The 21,211-nt window shown below is 43.1% G+C and overlaps 1 protein-coding gene across 1 annotated transcript in view; it reads right to left on the minus strand.

Annotated features, from left to right (window-relative positions):
• Positions 1-883: 883 nt before the first annotated feature.
• The window catches only part of LOC148502486 (uncharacterized), a 28,374-nt gene continuing 8,046 nt past the window's right edge, over positions 884-21,211 (minus strand). Inside the window, exons 3-6 of the mRNA XM_088449790.1 lie at positions 3,037-3,103; positions 1,860-2,968; positions 1,763-1,787; positions 884-1,506 (exon numbers count right to left, since the gene is read on the minus strand). Of these exons, the coding sequence (XP_088305916.1) occupies positions 884-1,506; positions 1,763-1,787; positions 1,860-2,968; positions 3,037-3,103 (1,824 nt within the window). The remainder of the gene's footprint in view (positions 1,507-1,762; positions 1,788-1,859; positions 2,969-3,036; positions 3,104-21,211) is intronic.

Raw genomic sequence — 21,211 nt, forward strand, 5'->3', positions numbered from 1 at the left:
CCGCCCCATTTTGTTGCGAGCCCCGGAGCGAGTGATATCTCGCTCACTGCGGGGCTCACGCATGCGCACTGCCCGGCCATCGACCCGCTTGCGAGCACATAGCGCTCGCGAGCGGATCTGACTGGCAGGCGCTACTTAACTATCCTTGCAGATCACTTACACCCATTCAGGTCATACATTCAGATGGAAACGGGCTCTTCCAGCACAACAAGCCATCACAAGGCTCCATAGCCAACAGATTATGGCTGGAGGGGTTAGTGCAGACAATGCCTATCTACACCGTACTACAGAGCTTGTGGTGTCAATGCATCATCCTATGACAGCTGTAATCCCACAGAGAGCAGGACCTACAGGTTTCTGCTACGGGTATATAACAGAGTAAGGGAACTACAATACATTCCACACATGCGTCATCTGTTCCAGTGTGGTTGATAACACGTCATTTATATATGTGAATAGTCATTGTATACCATGTTAATATACTGTGTGATGGGAACTTTGAATTGCCTTCCATAACTCAGTGTTGTAATTACCCTGTGTGAGTAGAATCTGTACATTCTTTGTTTTTATTCCATTTACATTTAAAAACAAAAGTATTTTTACTATGCATGGTGGCATAGTGGATAGAATTGTTGCCTCATGGTGCTGGGGTGTCAGGTACTATTCCTAAAGCCAATTTGTGTGGAGTATATATGTTCTCTCAATGACTGATTACTCAGAATAGCAACTGTGCACATCCAAGATGGCTGTCTTGCCTTATACAAATATGCAGTGTTTTAAATCCTATTGGGAGAAAGGTGCTATATACACAAATAATGTCATTAGTTTATCTTAAATGTAACATTTTAATACATGCCTGTTTCATGTCTACCAATTAAGGAAATTAAACTGTGACTTTCTGATGCGTTACAACAGCTGGTGTGTGACTTTTCTGATGTCTAATAAGATCAGATGATTGTGAAAAATATTTCCCACACTTAGAACATGGAAATGGCTTCTCCCCTGTGTGAGTTCTCTGATGTTTAACAAGATCTGATTTCTGTATAAAACATTTCCCACACTCAGAACATGGAAATGGCTTGTCGCCTGTGTGTGTTTTCTGATGTCTAACACAATCTGATCTCTGTATAAAACATTTCCCACACTCAGAACATTGAAATGGCTTCTCACCCATGTGGCTTCTCTCATGTATAACAAGAGGTGATTTATGTGTATAACATTTTCCACACTCAGAACACTGAAATGGCTTCTCACCTGTGTGACTTCTCTCATGTACAACAAGAGCTGATTTATGTGTATAACATTTTCCACACTCAGAGCATGGAAATGGTTTCTCACCTTTGTGACTTCTCTGATGTTGAACAAGATGTGATTTATGTGAAAAGCATTTTCCACACTCAGAGCATAGAAGTGGCATCTCACCTGTGTGACTTCTCTGATGCTCAACAAGATGAGATTTAAGTTTAAAACATTTCTCACATTCGGAACATGAATATGGTTTCTCACCTGTGTGATTTCTCACCTGTGTGATTTCGCTGTGATTTTTGTGTAAAACTTTTCCCACACTCAGAGCATGGAAATGGCCTCTCACCTGTGTGACTTCTTTTCTTATGTCCAGCAAGAGAAGACTGGTTTGTAAAACATTTTCCACACTCACAGCATGGAAATGGTTTCTCACCCGTGTGACTTCTCTGATGTATAATCAACTGGGATTCCTGTGTAAAACTTTTCCCACACTCAGAACATGGAAATGGTTTTATACCTGTGTGACTTCTTTGATGTGTAACCTGTGCAAAACTTTTCAAATTCTCAAAACATGGAAATTGTTTCTCATCTGTGTAACTTCTCTGATGTGCAACAAGAGCGGATTTATTTGTGAAACGTTTCCCACACTCAGAGCAATGGAATGGTTTCTCACCTGTGTGACTTCTCTGATGTATATTAAGATGTGATTTCTCATTAAAACATTTTCCACACTCAGAGCATGGGTATGGTTTTTCACCTGTGTGGACTCTTTCATGTATAGCAAGAGCTGATTTGCTGATAAAACATTTCCCACACTCAGAACATGGAAATGGTTTCTCACCTGTGTGACTTTTCTTGTGCCTAACAAGTTGTGAGCTCTGTGTAAAACATCTCCCACACTCAGAACATGGAAATGGTTTCTCACCTGTGTGTGTTCTCTGATGTATAACAAGATATGATTTCTGTGCAAAGCATTTCTCACACTCAGAGCATGAAAATGGATTCTCACCTGTGTGACTTCTTTCATGTATAACAAGATCTGATTTTCGTGGGAAACTTTTCCCACACTCAGAACATGGAAATGGCAGCTCACCTGTGTGACTTCTCTCATGAATAATAAGACCTTGTTTGTGTGCAAAACATTTCCCACACTCAGAGCATGGATATGGTTTCTCACCTGTGTGACTTCTTTTATGTCTAACAAGATATGATTTTAGTGAAAAACTTTTCCCACATTCAGAGCATGGAAATGGCCTCTCACCTTTGTGACGTTTCTCATGTCTAAGAAGATATAATTTCAGAGTAAAACATTTCCCACACTCAGAACATGGAAATGGCCTCTCACCTGTGTGACGTCTCTGATGTGCAACAAGATATGATTTCACAGTAAAACATTTCCCACAGTTAGAGCATGGAAATGGCCTCTCACCTCTGTGACTAGTCTCAACTAGGTTATCTGTAAAACAATTCTGAAATTCAGAAGAGGAAATTATTGCATCACTGCCATGATCTGTACTTTGTGAAGCAATATGAGAGTTACCAGAAGAACATTCCTCAAGAATAGAGGGATCAGATGGTATATCTGCACTGTGAAGTGCTGGATGTATATTTAGGGTAACGTGGTTTTCTTCTGGAGACCCACGTGTGATGTTCCTATCTTCTAATTTCATATGAGGAGACCACACGAGATGCTCCTCCAAAGTATTCCTTGTATTGTGTCCATCTAGTAGAAATAAAATAGTTAACCAAGAATACCACAACAAAGGCATCACTAATCAATATTTATCTCACCCCTATTCCCATAGGTTTTTGCTTCGTACAACCTAATGCAGAACACTTTGGGCTGGTACCGCTCACACTAATAAATATAATACAGGAGAAGAAAGGAGACAAGGGGAGCTTTGCTGAGTGATGCACTATAGAACATATATTTTACTTTACCACATTTACATTGTATTGGTACTTGCATTAAAATGAATTCAGAACATGTTCCCACATAGCATAATATATGTATTTTGGAAATCATTATTTAATCCATTTGTCCTACTAATGCAGAGACATAAAAACAGCTAAAATAAAATAATTTGTGGAAAAGTTGGGTTAGTAATTAGTGATCAAACATTGCCGTTATGTTAAAGCTCTAAAATATCGTTTACCACTTGCGATAATTAATATGAACGTGTAACATTCTCAATAAATGTAGTTATTTTGGTTGAACTATTCACGCTAGGTAATACACATTATTATTGGCAGCAGGCTGATATGTAATAAGCCAGTCACTGTGACACGTTATTATGTGCGGCAGGCTGATATGTAATAAGCCAGTCACTGTGACACGTTATTATGTGCAGCAGGTCGATATGTAATAAGCCAGTCACTGTGACATGTTATTATGTGCAGCAGGCTGATATGTAATAAGCCAGTCACTGTGACACATTATTATGTGCAGCAGGCTGATATGTAATAAGCCAGTCACTGTGACACGTTATTATGTGCAGCAGGTCGATATGTAATAAGCCAGTCACTGTGACACGTTATTATGTGCAGGAGGCTGATATGTAATAAGCCAGTCACTGTGACACGTTATTATGTGCAGCAGGCTGATACGTAATAAGCCAGTCACTGTGACACGTTATTATGTGCGGCAGGTTGATATGTAATAAGCCAGTCACTGTGATATGTTATTATGTGCGGCAGGCTGATATGTAATAAGCCAGTCACTGTGACACGTTATTATGTGCAGCAGGCTGATATGTAATAAGCCAGTCACTGTGACACGTTATCATGTGCAGCAGGCTGATATGTAATAAGCCAGTCACTGTGACACGTTATTATGTGCAGCAGGCTGATATGTAATAATCCAGTCACTGTGACACGTTATTATGTGCAGCAGGCTGATGTGTAATAAGCCAGTCACTGTGACACGTTATTATGTGCAGCAGGCTGATATGTAATAAGCCAGTCACTGTGACACGTTATTATGTGCAGCAGGCTGATATGTAATAAGCCAGTCACTGTGACACGTTATTATGTGCGGCAGGCTGATACGTAATAAACCAGTCACTGTGACACGTTATTATGTGCGGCAGGCTGATATGTAATAAGCCAGTCACTGTGACACGTTATTATGTGCGGCAGGCTGATATGTAATAAGCCAGTCACTGTGACACGTTATTATGTGCAGCAGGCTGATGTGTAATAAGCCAGTCACTGTGACACGTTATTATGTGCAGCAGGCTGATGTGTAATAAGCCAGTCACTGTGACACGTTATTATGTGCAGCAGGCCGATATATAATAAGCCAGTCACTGTGACACGTTATTATGTGCAGCAGGCTGATATGTAATAAGCCAGTCACTGTGACACGTTATTATGTGCAGCAGGCTGATATGTAATAAGCCAGTCACTGTGACACGTTATGTGCAGCAGGCTGATATGTAATAAGCCAGTCACTGTGACACGTTATTATGAGCAGCAGGCTATGTAATAAGCCAGTCACTGTGACACGTTATGTGCAGCAGGCTGATCTGTAATAAGCCAGTCACTGTGACACGTTATTATGTGCAGCAGGCCGATATGTAATAAGCCAGTCACTGTGACACGTAATTATGAGCAGCAGGCTGATATGTAATAAGCCAGTCACTGGGACACGTTATCATGAGTGGCAGGCTGATATGAAAAAAGCCAATCACTGTGACACGTTATGTGCAGCAGGCTGATATGTAATAACCCAGTCACTGTGACACGTTATATGCAGCAGGCTGATATGTAATAAGCCAGTCACTGTGACACGTTATTATGTGCAGCAGGCTGATATGTAATAAGCCAGTCACTGTGACACGTTATTATGTGCAGCAGGCTGATATGTAATAAGCCAGTCACTGTGATATGTTATGTTCGGCAGGCTGATATGTAATAAGCCAGTCACTGTGACACGTTATTATGTGCAGCAGGCTGATATGTAATAAGCCAGTCACTGTGACACGTTATTATGTGCAGCAGGCTGATATGTAATAAGCCAGTCACTGTGACACGATATGTGCAGCAGGCTGATATGTAATAAGCCAGTCACTGTGACACGTTATTATGAGCAGCAAGCTATGTAATAAGCCAGTCACTGTGACACGTTATTATGTGCAGCAGGCTGATCTGTAATAAGCCAGTCACTGTGACACGTTATTATGTGCAGCAGGCCGATATGTAATAAGCCAGTCACTATGACACGTAATTATGAGCAGCAGGCTGATATGTAATAAGCCAGTCACTGGGACACGTTATCATGAGTGGCAGGCTGATATGTAATAAGCCAATCACTGTGACACGTTATGTGCAGCAGGCTGATATGTAATAACCGAGTCACTGTGACACGTTATATGCAACAGGCTGATATGTAATAAGCCAGTCACTGTGACACGTTATTATGTGCAGCAGGCTGATATGTAATAAGCCAGTCACTGTGACACGTTATTATGTGCAGCAGGCTGATATGTAATAAGCCAGTCACTGTGATATGTTATTATGTGCGGCAGGCTGATATGTAATAAGCCAGTCACTGTGACACGTTATTATGTGCAGCAGGCTGATGTGTAATAAGCCAGTCACTGTGACACGTTATTATGTGCAGCAGGCTGATATGTAATAAGCCAGTCACTGTGACACGTTATTATGTGCAGCAGGCTGATGTGTAATAAGCCAGTCACTGTGACACGTTATTATGTGCAGCAGGCCGATATGTAATAAGCCAGTCACTGTGACACGTTATTCTGTGCAGCAGGCCGATATGTAATAAGCCAGTCACTGTGACACGTCATTATGTGCAGCAGGCTGATATGTAATAAGCCAGTCACTGTGACACGTTATTATGTGCAGCAGGCTGATATGTAATAAGCCAGTCACTGTGACACGTTATGTGCAGCAGGCTGATATGTAATAAGCCAGTCACTGTGACACGTTATTATGAGCAGCAGGCTATGTAATAAGCCAGTCACTGTGACACGTTATTATGTGCAGCAGGCTGATCTGTAATAAGCCAGTCACTGTGACACGTTATTATGTGCAGCAGGCCGATATGTAGTAAGCCAGTCACTGTGACACGTAATTATGAGCAGCAGGCTGATATGTAATAAGCCAGTCACTGGGACACGTTATCATGAGTGGCAGGCTGATATGTAATAAGCCAATCACTGTGACACGTTATGTGCAGCAGGCTGATATGTAATAACCCAGTCACTGTGACACATTATATGCAGCATGCTGATATGTAATAAGCCAGTCACTGTGACACGTTATTATGTGCAGCAGGCTGATATGTAATAAGCCAGTCACTGTGACACGTTATTATGTGCAGCAGGCTGATATGTAATAAGCCAGTCACTGTGATATGTTATTATGTGCGGCAGGCTGATATGTAATAAGCCAGTCACTGTGACACGTTATTATGTGCAGCAGGCTGATATGTAATAAGCCAGTCACTGTGACACGTTATTATGTGCAGCAGGCTGATATGTAATAAGCCAGTCACTGTGACACGATATGTGCAGCAGGCTGATATGTAATAAGCCAGTCACTGTGACACGTTATTATGAGCAGCAGGCTATGTAATAAGCCAGTCACTGTGACACGTTATTATGTGCAGCAGGCTGATATGTAATAAGCCAGTCACTGTGACACGTTATTATGAGCAGCAGGCTATGTAATAAGCCAGTCACTGTGACACGTTATTATGTGCAGCAGGCTGATCTGTAATAAGCCAGTCACTGTGACACGTTATTATGTGCAGCAGGCCGATATGTAATAAGCCAGTCACTGTGACACGTAATTATGAGCAGCAGGCTGATATGTAATAAGCCAGTCACTGGGACACGTTATCATGAGTGGCAGGCTGATATGTAATAAGCCAATCACTGTGACACGTTATGTGCAGCAGGCTGATATGTAATAACCCAGTCACTGTGACACGTTATATGCAGCAGGCTGATATGTAATAAGCCAGTCACTGTGACACGTTATTATGTGCAGCAGGCTGATAAGTAATAAGCTAGTCACTGTGACACGTTATTATGTGCAGCAGGCTGATATGTAATAAGCCAGTCACTGTGATATGTTATTATGTGCGGCAGGCTGATATGTAATAAGCCAGTCACTGTGACACGTTATTATGTGCAGCAGGCTGATATGTAATAAGCCAGTCACTGTGACACGTTATTATGTGCAGCAGGCTGATATGTAATAAGCCAGTCACTGTGACACGATATGTGCAGCAGGCTGATATGTAATAAGCCAGTCACTGTGACACGTTATTATGAGCAGCAGGCTATGTAATAAGCCAGTCACTGTGACACGTTATTATGTGCAGCAGGCTGATATGTAATAAGCCAGTCACTGTGACACGTTATTATGAGCAGCAGGCTATGTAATAAGCCAGTCACTGTGACACGTTATTATGTGCAGCAGGCTGATATGTAATAAGCCAGTCACTGTGACACGTTATTATGTGCAGCAGGCCGATATGTAATAAGCCAGTCACTGTGACACGTAATTATGAGCAGCAGGCTGATATGTAATAAGCCAGTCACTGGGACACGTTATCATGAGTGGCAGGCTGATATGTAATAAGACAATCACTGTGACACGTTATGTGCAGCAGGCTGATATGTAATAACCCAGTCACTGTGATACGTTATATGCAGCAGGCTGATATGTAATAAGCCAGTCACTGTGACACGTTATTATGTGCAGCAGGCTGATATGTAATAAGCCAGTCACTGTGACACGTTATTATGTGCAGCAGGCTGATATGTAATAAGCCAGTCACTGTGATATGTTATTATGTGCGGCAGGCTGATATGTAATAAGCCAGTCACTGTGACACGTTATTATGTGTAGCAGGCTGATGTGTAATAAGCCAGTCACTGTGACACGTTATTATGTGCAGCAGGCTGATATGTAATAAGCCAGTCACTGTGACACGTTATTATGTGCAGCAGGCTGATATGTAATAAGCCAGTCACTGTGACACGTTATTATGTGCAGCAGGCTGATACGTAATAAGCCAGTCACTGTGACACGTTATTATGTGCAGCAGGCTGATATGTAATAAGCCAGTCACTGTGATATGTTATTATGTGCGGCAGGCTGATATGTAATAAGCCAGTCACTGTGACACGTTATTATGTGCAGCAGGCTGATGTGTAATAAGCCAGTCACTGTGACACGTTATTATGTGCAGCAGGCTGATGTGTAATAAGCCAGTCACTGTGACACGTTATTATGTGCAGCAGGCTGATGTGTAATAAGCCAGTCACTGTGACACGTTATGTGCAGCAGGCTGATATGTAATAAGCCAGTCATTGTGACACGTTATTATGAGCAGCAGGCTATGTAATAAGCCAGTCACTGTGACACGTTATTATGTGCAGCAGGCTGATCTGTAATAAGCCAGTCACTGTGACACGTTATTATGTGCAGCAGGCCGATATGTAATAAGCCAGTCACTGTGACACGTAATTATGAGCAGCAGGCTGATATGTAATAAGCCAGTCACTGGGACACGTTATCATGAGTGGCAGGCTGATATGTAATAAGCCAATCACTGTGACACGTTATGTGCAGCAGGCTGATATGTAATAACCCAGTCACTGTGACACGTTATATGCAGCAGGCTGATATGTAATAAGCCAGTCACTGTGACACGTTATTATGTGCAGCAGGCTGATATGTAATAAGCCAGTCACTGTGACACGTTATTATGTGCAGCAGGCCGATATGTAATAAGCCAGTCACTGTGACACGTTATTATGTGCAGCAGGCTGATGTGTAATAAGCCAGTCACTGTGACACGTTATTATGTGCAGCAGGCTGATGTGTAATAAGCCAGTCACTGTGACACGTTATTATGTGCAGCAGGCTGATGTGTAATAAGCCAGTCACTGTGACACGTTATTATGTGCAGCAGGCCGATGTGTAATAAGCCAGTCACTGTGATACGTTATTATGTGCAGCAGGCCGATATGTAATAAGCCAGTCACTGTGACACGTTATTATGTGCAGCAGGCTGATATGTAATAAGCCAGTCACTGTGACACGTTATGTGCAGCAGGCTGATATGTAATAAGCCAGTCACTGTGACACGTTATTATGAGCAGCAGGCTATGTAATAAGCCAGTCACTGTGACACGTTATTATGTGCAGCAGGCTGATGTGTAATAAGCCAGTCACTGTGACACGTTATTATGTGCAGCAGGCCGATATGTAATAAGCCAGTCACTGTGACACGTTATTATGTGCAGCAGGCCGATATGTAATAAGCCAGTCACTGTGACACGTTATTATGTGCAGCAGGCTGATATGTAATAAGCCAGTCACTGTGACACGTTATGTGCAGCAGGCTGATATGTAATAAGCCAGTCACTGTGACACGTTATTATGAGCAGCAGGCTATGCAATAAGTCAGTCACTGTGACACGTTATTATGTGCAGCAGGCTGATCTGCAATAAGCCAGTCACTGTGACACGTTATTATGTGCAGCAGGCTGATATGTAATAACCCAGTCACTGTGACACGTTATATGCAGCAGGCTGATATGTAAAAAGCCAGTCACTGTGACACGTTATTATGTGCAGCAGGCTGATATGTAATAAGCCAGTCACTGTGACACGTTATTATGTGCAGCAGGCCGATATGTAATAAGCCAGTCACGGTGACACGTTATTATGTGCAGCAGGCCGATGTGTAATAAGCCAGTCACTGTGACACGTTATTATGTGCAGCAGGCTGATGTGTAATAAGCCAGTCACTGTGACACGTTATTATGTGCAGCAGGCTGATGTGTAATAAGCCGGTCACTGTGACACGTTATTATGTGCAGCAGGCCTATATGTAATAAGCCAGTCACTGTGACACGTTATTATGTGCAGCAGGCCGATATGTAATAAGCCAGTCACTGTGACACGTTATTATGTGCAGCAGGCTGATATGTAATAAGCCAGTCACTGTGACACGATATGTGCAGCAGGCTGATATGTAATAAGCCAGTCACTGTGACACGTTATTATGAGCAGCAGGCTATGTAATAAGCCAGTCACTGTGACACGTTATTATGTGCAGCAGGCTGATGTGTAATAAGCCAGTCACTGTGACACGTTATTATGTGCAGCAGGCCGATATGTAATAAGCCAGTCACTGTGACACGTTATTATGTGCAGCAGGCTGATATGTAATAAGCCAGTGACTGTGACACGTTATGTGCAGCAGGCTGATATGTAATAAGCCAGTCACTGTGACACGTTATTATGAGCAGCAGGCTATGTAATAAGCCAGTCACTGTGACACGTTATTATGTGCAGCAGGCTGATCTGTAATAAGCCAGTCACTGTGACACGTTATTATGTGCAGCAGGCCGATATGTAATAAGCCAGTCACTGTGACACGTAATTCTGAGCAGCAGGCTGATATGTAATAAGCCAGTCACTGGGACACGTTATCATGAGTGGCAGGCTGATATGTAATAAGCCAATCACTGTGACACGTTATGTGCAGCAGGCTGATATGTAATAACCCAGTCACTGTGACACGTTATATGCAGCAGGCTGATATGTAATAAGCCAGTCACTGTGACACGTTATTATGTGCAGCAGGCTGATATGTAATAAGCCAGTCACTGTGACACGTTATTATGTGCAGCAGGCTGATATGTAATAAGCCAGTCACTGTGACACGATATGTGCAGCAGGCTGATATGTAATAAGCCAGTCACTGTGACACGTTATTATGAGCAGCAGGCTATGTAATAAGCCAGTCACTGTGACACGTTATTATGTGCAGCAGGCTGATATGTAATAAGCCAGTCACTGTGACACGTTATTATGAGCAGCAGGCTATGTAATAAGCCAGTCACTGTGACACGTTATTATGTGCAGCAGGCTGATATGTAATAAGCCAGTCACTGTGACACATTATGTGCAGCAGGCCGATATGTAATAAGCCAGTCACTGTGACACGTAATTATGAGCAGCAGGCTGATATGTAATAAGCCAGTCACTGGGACACGTTATCATGAGTGGCAGGCTGATATGTAATAAGCCAATCACTGTGACACGTTATGTGCAGCAGGCTGATATGTAATAACCCAGTCACAGTGATACGTTATATGCAGCAGGCTGATATGTAATAAGCCAGTCACTGTGACACGTTATTATGTGCAGCAGGCTGATATGTAATAAGCCAGTCACTGTGACACGTTATTATGTGCAGCAGGCTGATATGTAATAAGCCAGTCACTGTGACACGTTATGTGTAGCAGGCTGATATGTAATAAGCCAGTCACTGTGACACTTTATTATGAGCAGCAGGCTATGTAATAAGTCAGTCACTGTGACACGTTATTATGTGCAGCAGGCTGATCTGTAATAAGCCAGTCACTGTGACACGTTATTATGTGCAGCAGGCTGATATGTAATAACCCAGTCACTGTGACACGTTATATGCAGCAGGCTGATATGTAAAAAGCCAGTCACTGTGACACGTTATTATGTGCAGCAGGCTGATATGTAATAAGCCAGTCACTGTGACACGTTATTATGTGCAGCAGGCCGATATGTAATAAGCCAGTCACTGTGACACGTTATTATGTGCAGCAGGCCGATGTGTAATAAGCCAGACACTGTGACACGTTATTATGTGCAGCAGGCTGATGTGTAATAAGCCAGTCACTGTGACACGTTATTATGTGCAGCAGGCTGATGTGTAATAAGCCAGTCACTGTGACACGTTATTATGTGCAGCAGGCCGATATGTAATAAGCCAGTCACTGTGACACGTTATTATGTGCAGCAGGCCGATATGTAATAAGCCAGTCACTGTGACACGTTATTATGTGCAGCAGGCTGATATGTAATAAGCCAGTCACTGTGACACGATATGTGCAGCAGGCTGATATGTAATAAGCCAGTCACTGTGACACGTTATTATGAGCAGCAGGCTATGTAATAAGCCAGTCACTGTGACACGTTATTATGTGCAGCAGGCTGATGTGTAATAAGCCAGTCACTGTGACACGTTATTATGTGCAGCAGGCCGATATGTAATAAGCCAGTCACTGTGACACGTTATTATGTGCAGCAGGCTGATATGTAATAAGCCAGTCACTGTGACACGTTATGTGCAGCAGGCTGATATGTAATAAGCCAGTCACTGTGACACGTTATTATGTGCAGCAGGCTGATCTGTAATAAGCCAGTCACTGTGACACGTTATTATGTGCAGCAGGCCGATATGTAATAAGCCAGTCACTGTGACACGTAATTATGAGCAGCAGGCTGATATGTAATAAGCCAGTCACTGGGACACGTTATCATGAGTGGCAGGCTGATATGTAATAAGCCAATCACTGTGACACGTTATGTGCAGCAGGCTGATATGTAATAACCCAGTCACTGTGACACGTTATATGCAGCAGGCTGATATGTAATAAGCCAGTCACTGTGACACGTTATTATGTGCAGCAGGCTGATATGTAATAAGCCAGTCACTGTGACACGTTATTATGTGCAGCAGGCTGATATGTAATAAGCCAGTCACTGTGATATGTTATTATGTGCGGCAGGCTGATATGTAATAAGCCAGTCACTGTGACACGTTATTATGTGCAGCAGGCTGATATGTAATAAGCCAGTCACTGTGACACGTTATTATGTGCAGCAGGCTGATATGTAATAAGCCAGTCACTGTGACAGGATATGTGCAGCAGGCTGATATGTAATAAGCCAGTCACTCTGACACGTTATTATGAGCAGCAGGCTATGTAATAAGCCAGTCACTGTGACACGTTATTATGTGCAGCAGGCTGATATGTAATAAGCCAGTCACTGTGACACGTTATTATGAGCAGCAGGCTATGTAATAAGCCAGTCACTGTGACACGTTATTATGTGCAGCAGGCTGATATGTAATAAGCCAGTCACTGTGACACGATATGTGCAGCAGGCTGATATGTAATAAGCCAGTCACTGTGACACGTTATTATGAGCAGCAGGCTATGTAATAAGCCAGTCACTGTGACACGTTATTATGTGCAGCAGGCTGATATGTAATAAGCCAGTCACTGTGACACGTTATTATGAGCAGCAGGCTATGTAATAAGCCAGTCACTGTGACACGTTATTATGTGCAGCAGGCTGATATGTAATAAGCCAGTCACTGTGACACGTTATTATGTGCAGCAGGCCGATATGTAATAAGCCAGTCACTGTGACACGTAATTATGAGCAGCAGGCTGATATGTAATAAGCCAGTCACTGGGACACGTTATCATGAGTGGCAGGCTGATATGTAATAAGCCAATCACTGTGACACGTTATGTGCAGCAGGCTGATATGTAATAACCCAGTCACTGTGATACGTTATATGCAGCAGGCTGACATGTAATAAGCCAGTCACTGTGACACGTTATTATGTGCAGCAGGCTGATATGTAATAAGCCAGTCACTGTGACACGTTATTATGTGCAGCAGGCTGATATGTAATAAGCCAGTCACTGTGATAAGTTATTATGTGCGGCAGGCTGATATGTAATAAGCCAGTCACTGTGACACGTTATTATGTGCAGCAGGCTGATGTGTAATAAGCCAGTCACTGTGACACGTTATTATGTGCAGCAGGCTGATATGTAATAAGCCAGTCACTGTGACACGTTATTATGTGCAGCAGGCTGATATGTAATAAGCCAGTCACTGTGACACGTTATTATGTGCAGCAGGCTGATACGTAATAAGCCAGTCACTGTGACACGTTATGATGTGCAGCAGGCTGATAAGTAATAAGCCAGTCACTGTGATATGTTATTATGTGCGGCAGGCTGATATGTAATAAGCCAGTCACTGTGACATGTTATTATGTGCAGCAGGCTGATGTGTAATAAGCCAGTCACTGTGACACGTTATTATGTGCAGCAGGCTGATGTGTAATAAGCCAGTCACTGTGACACGTTATTATGTGCAGCAGGCTGATATGTAATAAGCCAGTCACTGTGACACGTTATGTGCAGCAGGCTGATATGTAATAAGCCAGTCACTGTGACACGTTATTATGAGCAGCAGGCTATGTAATAAGCCAGTCACTGTGACACGTTATTATGTGCAGCAGGCTGATCTGTAATAAGCCAGTCACTGTGACACGTTATTATGTGCAGCAGGCCGATATGTAATAAGCCAGTCACTGTGACACGTAATTATGAGCAGCAGGCTGATATGTAATAAGCCAGTCACTGGGACACGTTATCATGAGTGGCAGGCTGATATGTAATAAGCCAATCACTGTGACACGTTATGTGCAGCAGGCTGATATGTAATAACCCAGTCACTGTGACACGTTATATGCAGCAGGCTGATATGTAATAAGCCAGTCACTGTGACACGTTATTATGTGCAGCAGGCTGATATGTAAAAAGCCAGTCACTGTGACACATTATTATGTGCAGCAGGCCGATATGTAATAAGCCAGTCACTGTGACACGTTATTATGTGCAGCAGGCTGATGTGTAATAAGCCAGTCACTGTGACACGTTATTATGTGCAGCAGGCCGATATGTAATAAGCCAGTCACTGTGACACGTTATTATGTGCAGCAGGCTGATATGTAATAAGCCAGTCACTGTGACACGTTATGTGCAGCAGGCTGATATGTAATAAGCCAGTCACTGTGACACGTTATTATGAGCAGCAGGCTATGTAATAAGCCAGTCACTGTGACACGTTATTATGTGCAGCAGGCTGATCTGTAATAAGCCAGTCACTGTGACACGTTATTATGTGCAGCAGGCCGATATGTAATAAGCCAGTCACTGTGACACGTAATTCTGAGCAGCAGGCTGATATGTAATAAGCCAGTCACTGGGACACGTTATCATGAGTGGCAGGCTGATATGTAATAAGCCAATCACTGTGACACGTTATGTGCAGCAGGCTGATATGTAATAACCCAGTCACTGTGACACGTTATATGCAGCAGGCTGATATGTAATAAGCCAGTCACTGTGACACGTTATTATGTGCAGCAGGCTGATATGTAATAAGCCAGTCACTGTGACACGTTATTATGTGCAGCAGGCTGATATGTAATAAGCCAGTCACTGTGATATGTTATTATGTGCGGCAGGCTGATATGTAATAAGCCAGTCACTGTGACATGTTATTATGTGCAGCAGGCTGATATGTAATAAGCCAGTCACTGTGACACGTTATTATGTGCAGCAGGCTGATATGTAATAAGCCAGTCACTGTGACACGATATGTGCAGCAGGCTGATATGTAATAAGCCAGTCACTGTGACACGTTATTATGAGCAGCAGGCTATGTAATAAGCCAGTCACTGTGACACGTTATTATGTGCAGCAGGCTGATATGTAATAAGCCAGTCACTGTGACACGTTATTATGAGCAGCAGGCTATGTAATAAGCCAGTCACTGTGACACGTTATTATGTGCAGCAGGCTGATATGTAATAAGCCAGTCACTGTGACACATTATGTGCAGCAGGCCGATATGTAATAAGCCAGTCACTGTGACACGTAATTATGAGCAGCAGGCTGATATGTAATAAGCCAGTCACTGGGACACGTTATCATGAGTGGCAGGCTGATATGTAATAAGCCAATCACTGTGACACGTTATGTGCAGCAGGCTGATATGTAATAACCCAGTCACAGTGATACGTTATATGCAGCAGGCTGATATGTAATAAGCCAGTCACTGTGACACGTTATTATGTGCAGCAGGCTGATATGTAATAAGCCAGTCACTGTGACACGTTATTATGTGCAGCAGGCTGATATGTAATAAGCCAGTCACTGTGACACGTTATGTGTAGCAGGCTGATATGTAATAAGCCAGTCACTGTGACACGTTATTATGAGCAGCAGGCTATGTAATAAGTCAGTCACTGTGACACGTTATTATGTGCAGCAGGCTGATCTGTAATAAGCCAGTCACTGTGACACGTTATTATGTGCAGCAGGCTGATATGTAATAACCCAGTCACTGTGACACGTTATATGCAGCAGGCTGATATGTAAAAAGCCAGTCACTGTGACACGTTATTATGTGCAGCAGGCTGATATGTAATAAGCCAGTCACTGTGACACGTTATTATGTGCAGCAGGCCGATATGTAATAAGCCAGTCACTGTGACACGTTATTATGTGCAGCAGGCCGATGTGTAATAAGCCAGACACTGTGACACGTTATTATGTGCAGCAGGCTGATGTGTAATAAGCCAGTCACTGTGACACGTTATTATGTGCAGCAGGCTGATGTGTAATAAGCCAGTCACTGTGACACGTTATTATGTGCAGCAGGCCGATATGTAATAAGCCAGTCACTGTGACACGTTATTATGTGCAGCAGGCCGATATGTAATAAGCCAGTCACTGTGACATGTTATTATGTGCAGCAGGCTGATATGTAATAAGCCAGTCACTGTGACACGATATGTGCAGCAGGCTGATATGTAATAAGCCAGTCACTGTGACACGTTATTATGAGCAGCAGGCTATGTAATAAGCCAGTCACTGTGACACGTTATTATGTGCAGCAGGCTGATGTGTAATAAGCCAGTCACTGTGACACGTTATTATGTGCAGCAGGCCGATATGTAATAAGCCAGTCACTGTGACACGTTATTATGTGCAGCAGGCTGATATGTAATAAGCCAGTCACTGTGACACGTTATGTGCAGCAGGCTGATATGTAATAAGCCAGTCACTGTGACACGTTATTATGTGCAGCAGGCTGATCTGTAATAAGCCAGTCACTGTGACACGTTATTATGTGCAGCAGGCCGATATGTAATAAGCCAGTCACTGTGACACGTAATTATGAGCAGCAGGCTGATATGTAATAAGCCAGTCACTGGGACACGTTATCATGAGTGGCAGGCTGATATGTAATAAGCCAATCACTGTGACACGTTATGTGCAGCAGGCTGATATGTAATAACCCAGTCACTGTGACACGTTATATGCAGCAGGCTGATATGTAATAAGCCAGTCACTGTGACACGTTATTATGTGCAGCAGGCTGATATGTAATAAGCCAGTCACTGTGACACGTTATTATGTGCAGCAGGCTGATATGTAATAAGCCAGTCACTGTGATATGTTATTATGTGCGGCAGGCTGATATGTAATAAGCCAGTCACTGTGACACGTTATTATGTGCAGCAGGCTGATATGTAATAAGCCAGTCACTGTGACACGTTATTATGTGCAGCAGGCTGATATGTAATAAGCCAGTCACTGTGACACGATATGTGCAGCAGGCTGATATGTAATAAGCCAGTCACTCTGACACGTTATTATGAGCAGCAGGCTATGTAATAAGCCAGTCACTGTGACACGTTATTATGTGCAGCAGGCTGATATGTAATAAGCCAGTCACTGTGACACGTTATTATGAGCAGCAGGCTATGTAATAAGCCAGTCACTGTGACACGTTATTATGTGCAGCAGGCTGATATGTAATAAGCCAGTCACTGTGACACGATATGTGCAGCAGGCTGATATGTAATAAGCCAGTCACTGTGACACGTTATTATGAGCAGCAGGCTATGTAATAAGCCAGTCACTGTGACACGTTATTATGTGCAGCAGGCTGATATGTAATAAGCCAGTCACTGTGACACGTTATTATGAGCAGCAGGCTATGTAATAAGCCAGTCACTGTGACACGTTATTATGTGCAGCAGGCTGATATGTAATAAGCCAGTCACTGTGACACGTTATTATGTGCAGCAGGCCGATATGTAATAAGCCAGTCACTGTGACACGTAATTATGAGCAGCAGGCTGATATGTAATAAGCCAGTCACTGGGACACGTTATCATGAGTGGCAGGCTGATATGTAATAAGCCAATCACTGTGACACGTTATGTGCAGCAGGCTGATATGTAATAACCCAGTCACTGTGATACGTTATATGCAGCAGGCTGACATGTAATAAGCCAGTCACTGTGACACGTTATTATGTGCAGCAGGCTGATATGTAATAAGCCAGTCACTGTGACACGTTATTATGTGCAGCAGGCTGATATGTAATAAGCCAGTCACTGTGATAAGTTATTATGTGCGGCAGGCTGATATGTAATAAGCCAGTCACTGTGACACGTTATTATGTGCAGCAGGCTGATGTGTAATAAGCCAGTCACTGTGACACGTTATTATGTGCAGCAGGCTGATATGTAATAAGCCAGTCACTGTGACACGTTATTATGTGCAGCAGGCTGATATGTAATAAGCCAGTCACTGTGACACGTTATTATGTGCAGCAGGCTGATACGTAATAAGCCAGTCACTGTGACACGTTATGATGTGCAGCAGGCTGATAAGTAATAAGCCAGTCACTGTGATATGTTATTATGTGCGGCAGGCTGATATGTAATAAGCCAGTCACTGTGACACGTTATTATGTGCAGCAGGCTGATGTGTAATAAGCCAGTCACTGTGACACGTTATTATGTGCAGCAGGCTGATGTGTAATAAGCCAGTCACTGTGACACGTTATTATGTGCAGCAGGCTGATATGTAATAAGCCAGTCACTGTGACACGTTATGTGCAGCAGGCTGATATGTAATAAGCCAGTCACTGTGACACGTTATTATGAGCAGCAGGCTATGTAATAAGCCAGTCACTGTGACACGTTATTATGTGCAGCAGGCTGATCTGTAATAAGCCAGTCACTGTGACACGTTATTATGTGCAGCAGGCCGATATGTAATAAGCCAGTCACTGTGACACGTAATTATGAGCAGCAGGCTGATATGTAATAAGCCAGTCACTGGGACACGTTATCATGAGTGGCAGGCTGATATGTAATAAGCCAATCACTGTGACACGTTATGTGCAGCAGGCTGATATGTAATAACCCAGTCACTGTGACACGTTATATGCAGCAGGCTGATATGTAATAAGCCAGTCACTGTGACACGTTATTATGTGCAGCAGGCTGATATGTAAAAAGCCAGTCACTGTGACACATTATTATGTGCAGCAGGCCGATATGTAATAAGCCAGTCACTGTGACACGTTATTATGTGCAGCAGGCTGATGTGTAATAAGCCAGTCACTGTGACACGTTATTATGTGCAGCAGGCTGATGTGTAATAAGCCAGTCACTGTGACACGTTATTATGTGCAGCAGGCTGATATGTAATAAGCCAGTCACTGTGACACGTTATGTGCAGCAGGCTGATATGTAATATGCCAGTCACTGTGACACGTTATTATGAGCAGCAGGCTATGTAATAAGCCAGTCACTGTGACACGTTATTATGTGCAGCAGGCTGATCTGTAATAAGCCAGTCACTGTGACACGTTATTATGTGCAGCAGGCCGATATGTAATAAGCCAGTCACTGTGACACGTAATTATGAGCAGCAGGCTGATATGTAATAAGCCAGTCACTGGGACACGTTATGTGCAGCAGGCTGATATGTAATAACCCAGTCACTGTGATACGTTATATGCAGCAGGCTGATATGTAATAAGCCAGTCACTGTGACACGTTATTATGTGCAGCAGGCTGATATGTAATAAGCTAGTCACTGTGACACGTTATTATGTGCAGCAGGCCGATATGTAATAAGCCAGTCACTGTGACACGTTATTATGTGCAGCAGGCTGATGTGTAATAAGCCAGTCACTGTGACACGTTATTATGTGCAGCAGGCTGATGTGTAATAAGCCAGTCACTGTGACACGTTATTATGTGCAGCAGGCTGATGTGTAATAAGCCAGTCACTGTGACACGTTATTATGTGCAGCAGGCCGATATGTAATAAGCCAGTCACTGTGACTCGTTATTATGTGCAGCAGTCTGATATGTAATAAGCCAGTCACTGTGACACGTTATGTGCAGCAGGCTGATATGTAATAAGCCAGTCACTGTGACACGTTATTATGAGCAGCAGGCTGATATGTAATAAGCCAGTCACTGGGACACGTTATGTGCAGCAGGCTGATATGTAATAACCCAGTCACTGTGATACGTTATATGCAGCAGGCTGATATGTAATAAGCCAGTCACTGTGACACGTTATTATGTGCAGCAGGCTGATATGTAATAAGCTAGTCACTGTGACACGTTATTATGTGCAGCAGGCCGATATGTAATAAGCCAGTCACTGTGACACGTTATTATGTGCAGCAGGCTGATGTGTAATAAGCCAGTCACTGTGACACGTTATTATGTGCAGCAGGCTGATGTGTAATAAGCCAGTCACTGTGACACGTTATTATGTGCAGCAGGCTGATGTGTAATAAGCCAGTCACTGTGACACGTTATTATGTGCAGCAGGCCGATATGTAATAAGCCAGTCACTGTGACACGTTATTATGTGCAGCAGTCTGATATGTAATAAGCCAGTCACTGTGACACGTTATGTGCAGCAGGCTGATATGTAATAAGCCAGTCACTGTGACACGTTATTATGAGCAGCAGGCTATGTAATAAGCCAGTCACTGTGACACGTTATTATGTGCAGCAGGCTGATGTGTAATAAGCCAGTCACTGTGACACGTTATTATGTGCAGCAGGCCGATATGTAATAAGCCAGTCACTGTGACACGTTATTATGTGCAGCAGGCCGATATGTAATAAGCCAGTCACTGTGACACGTTATTATGAGCAGCAGGCTGATATGTAATAAGCCAGTCACTGTGACACGTTATGTGCAGCAGGCTGATATGTAATAAGCCAGTCACTGTGACACGTTATTATGAGCAGCAGGCTATGTAATAAGCCAGTCACTGTGACACGTTATTATGTGCAGCAGGCTGATCTGTAATAAGCCAGTCACTGTGACACGTTATTATGTGCAGCAGGCCGATATGTAATAAGCCAGTCACTGTGACACGTAATTATGAGCAGCAGGCTGATATGTAATAAGCCAGTCACTGGGACACGTTATCATGAGTG

Source organism: Taudactylus pleione, unplaced genomic scaffold, assembly GCF_031769625.1.
Source record: "Taudactylus pleione unplaced genomic scaffold, aTauple2 ptg000495l, whole genome shotgun sequence".
Taxonomy (NCBI): Eukaryota; Metazoa; Chordata; class Amphibia; order Anura; family Myobatrachidae; genus Taudactylus; species Taudactylus pleione.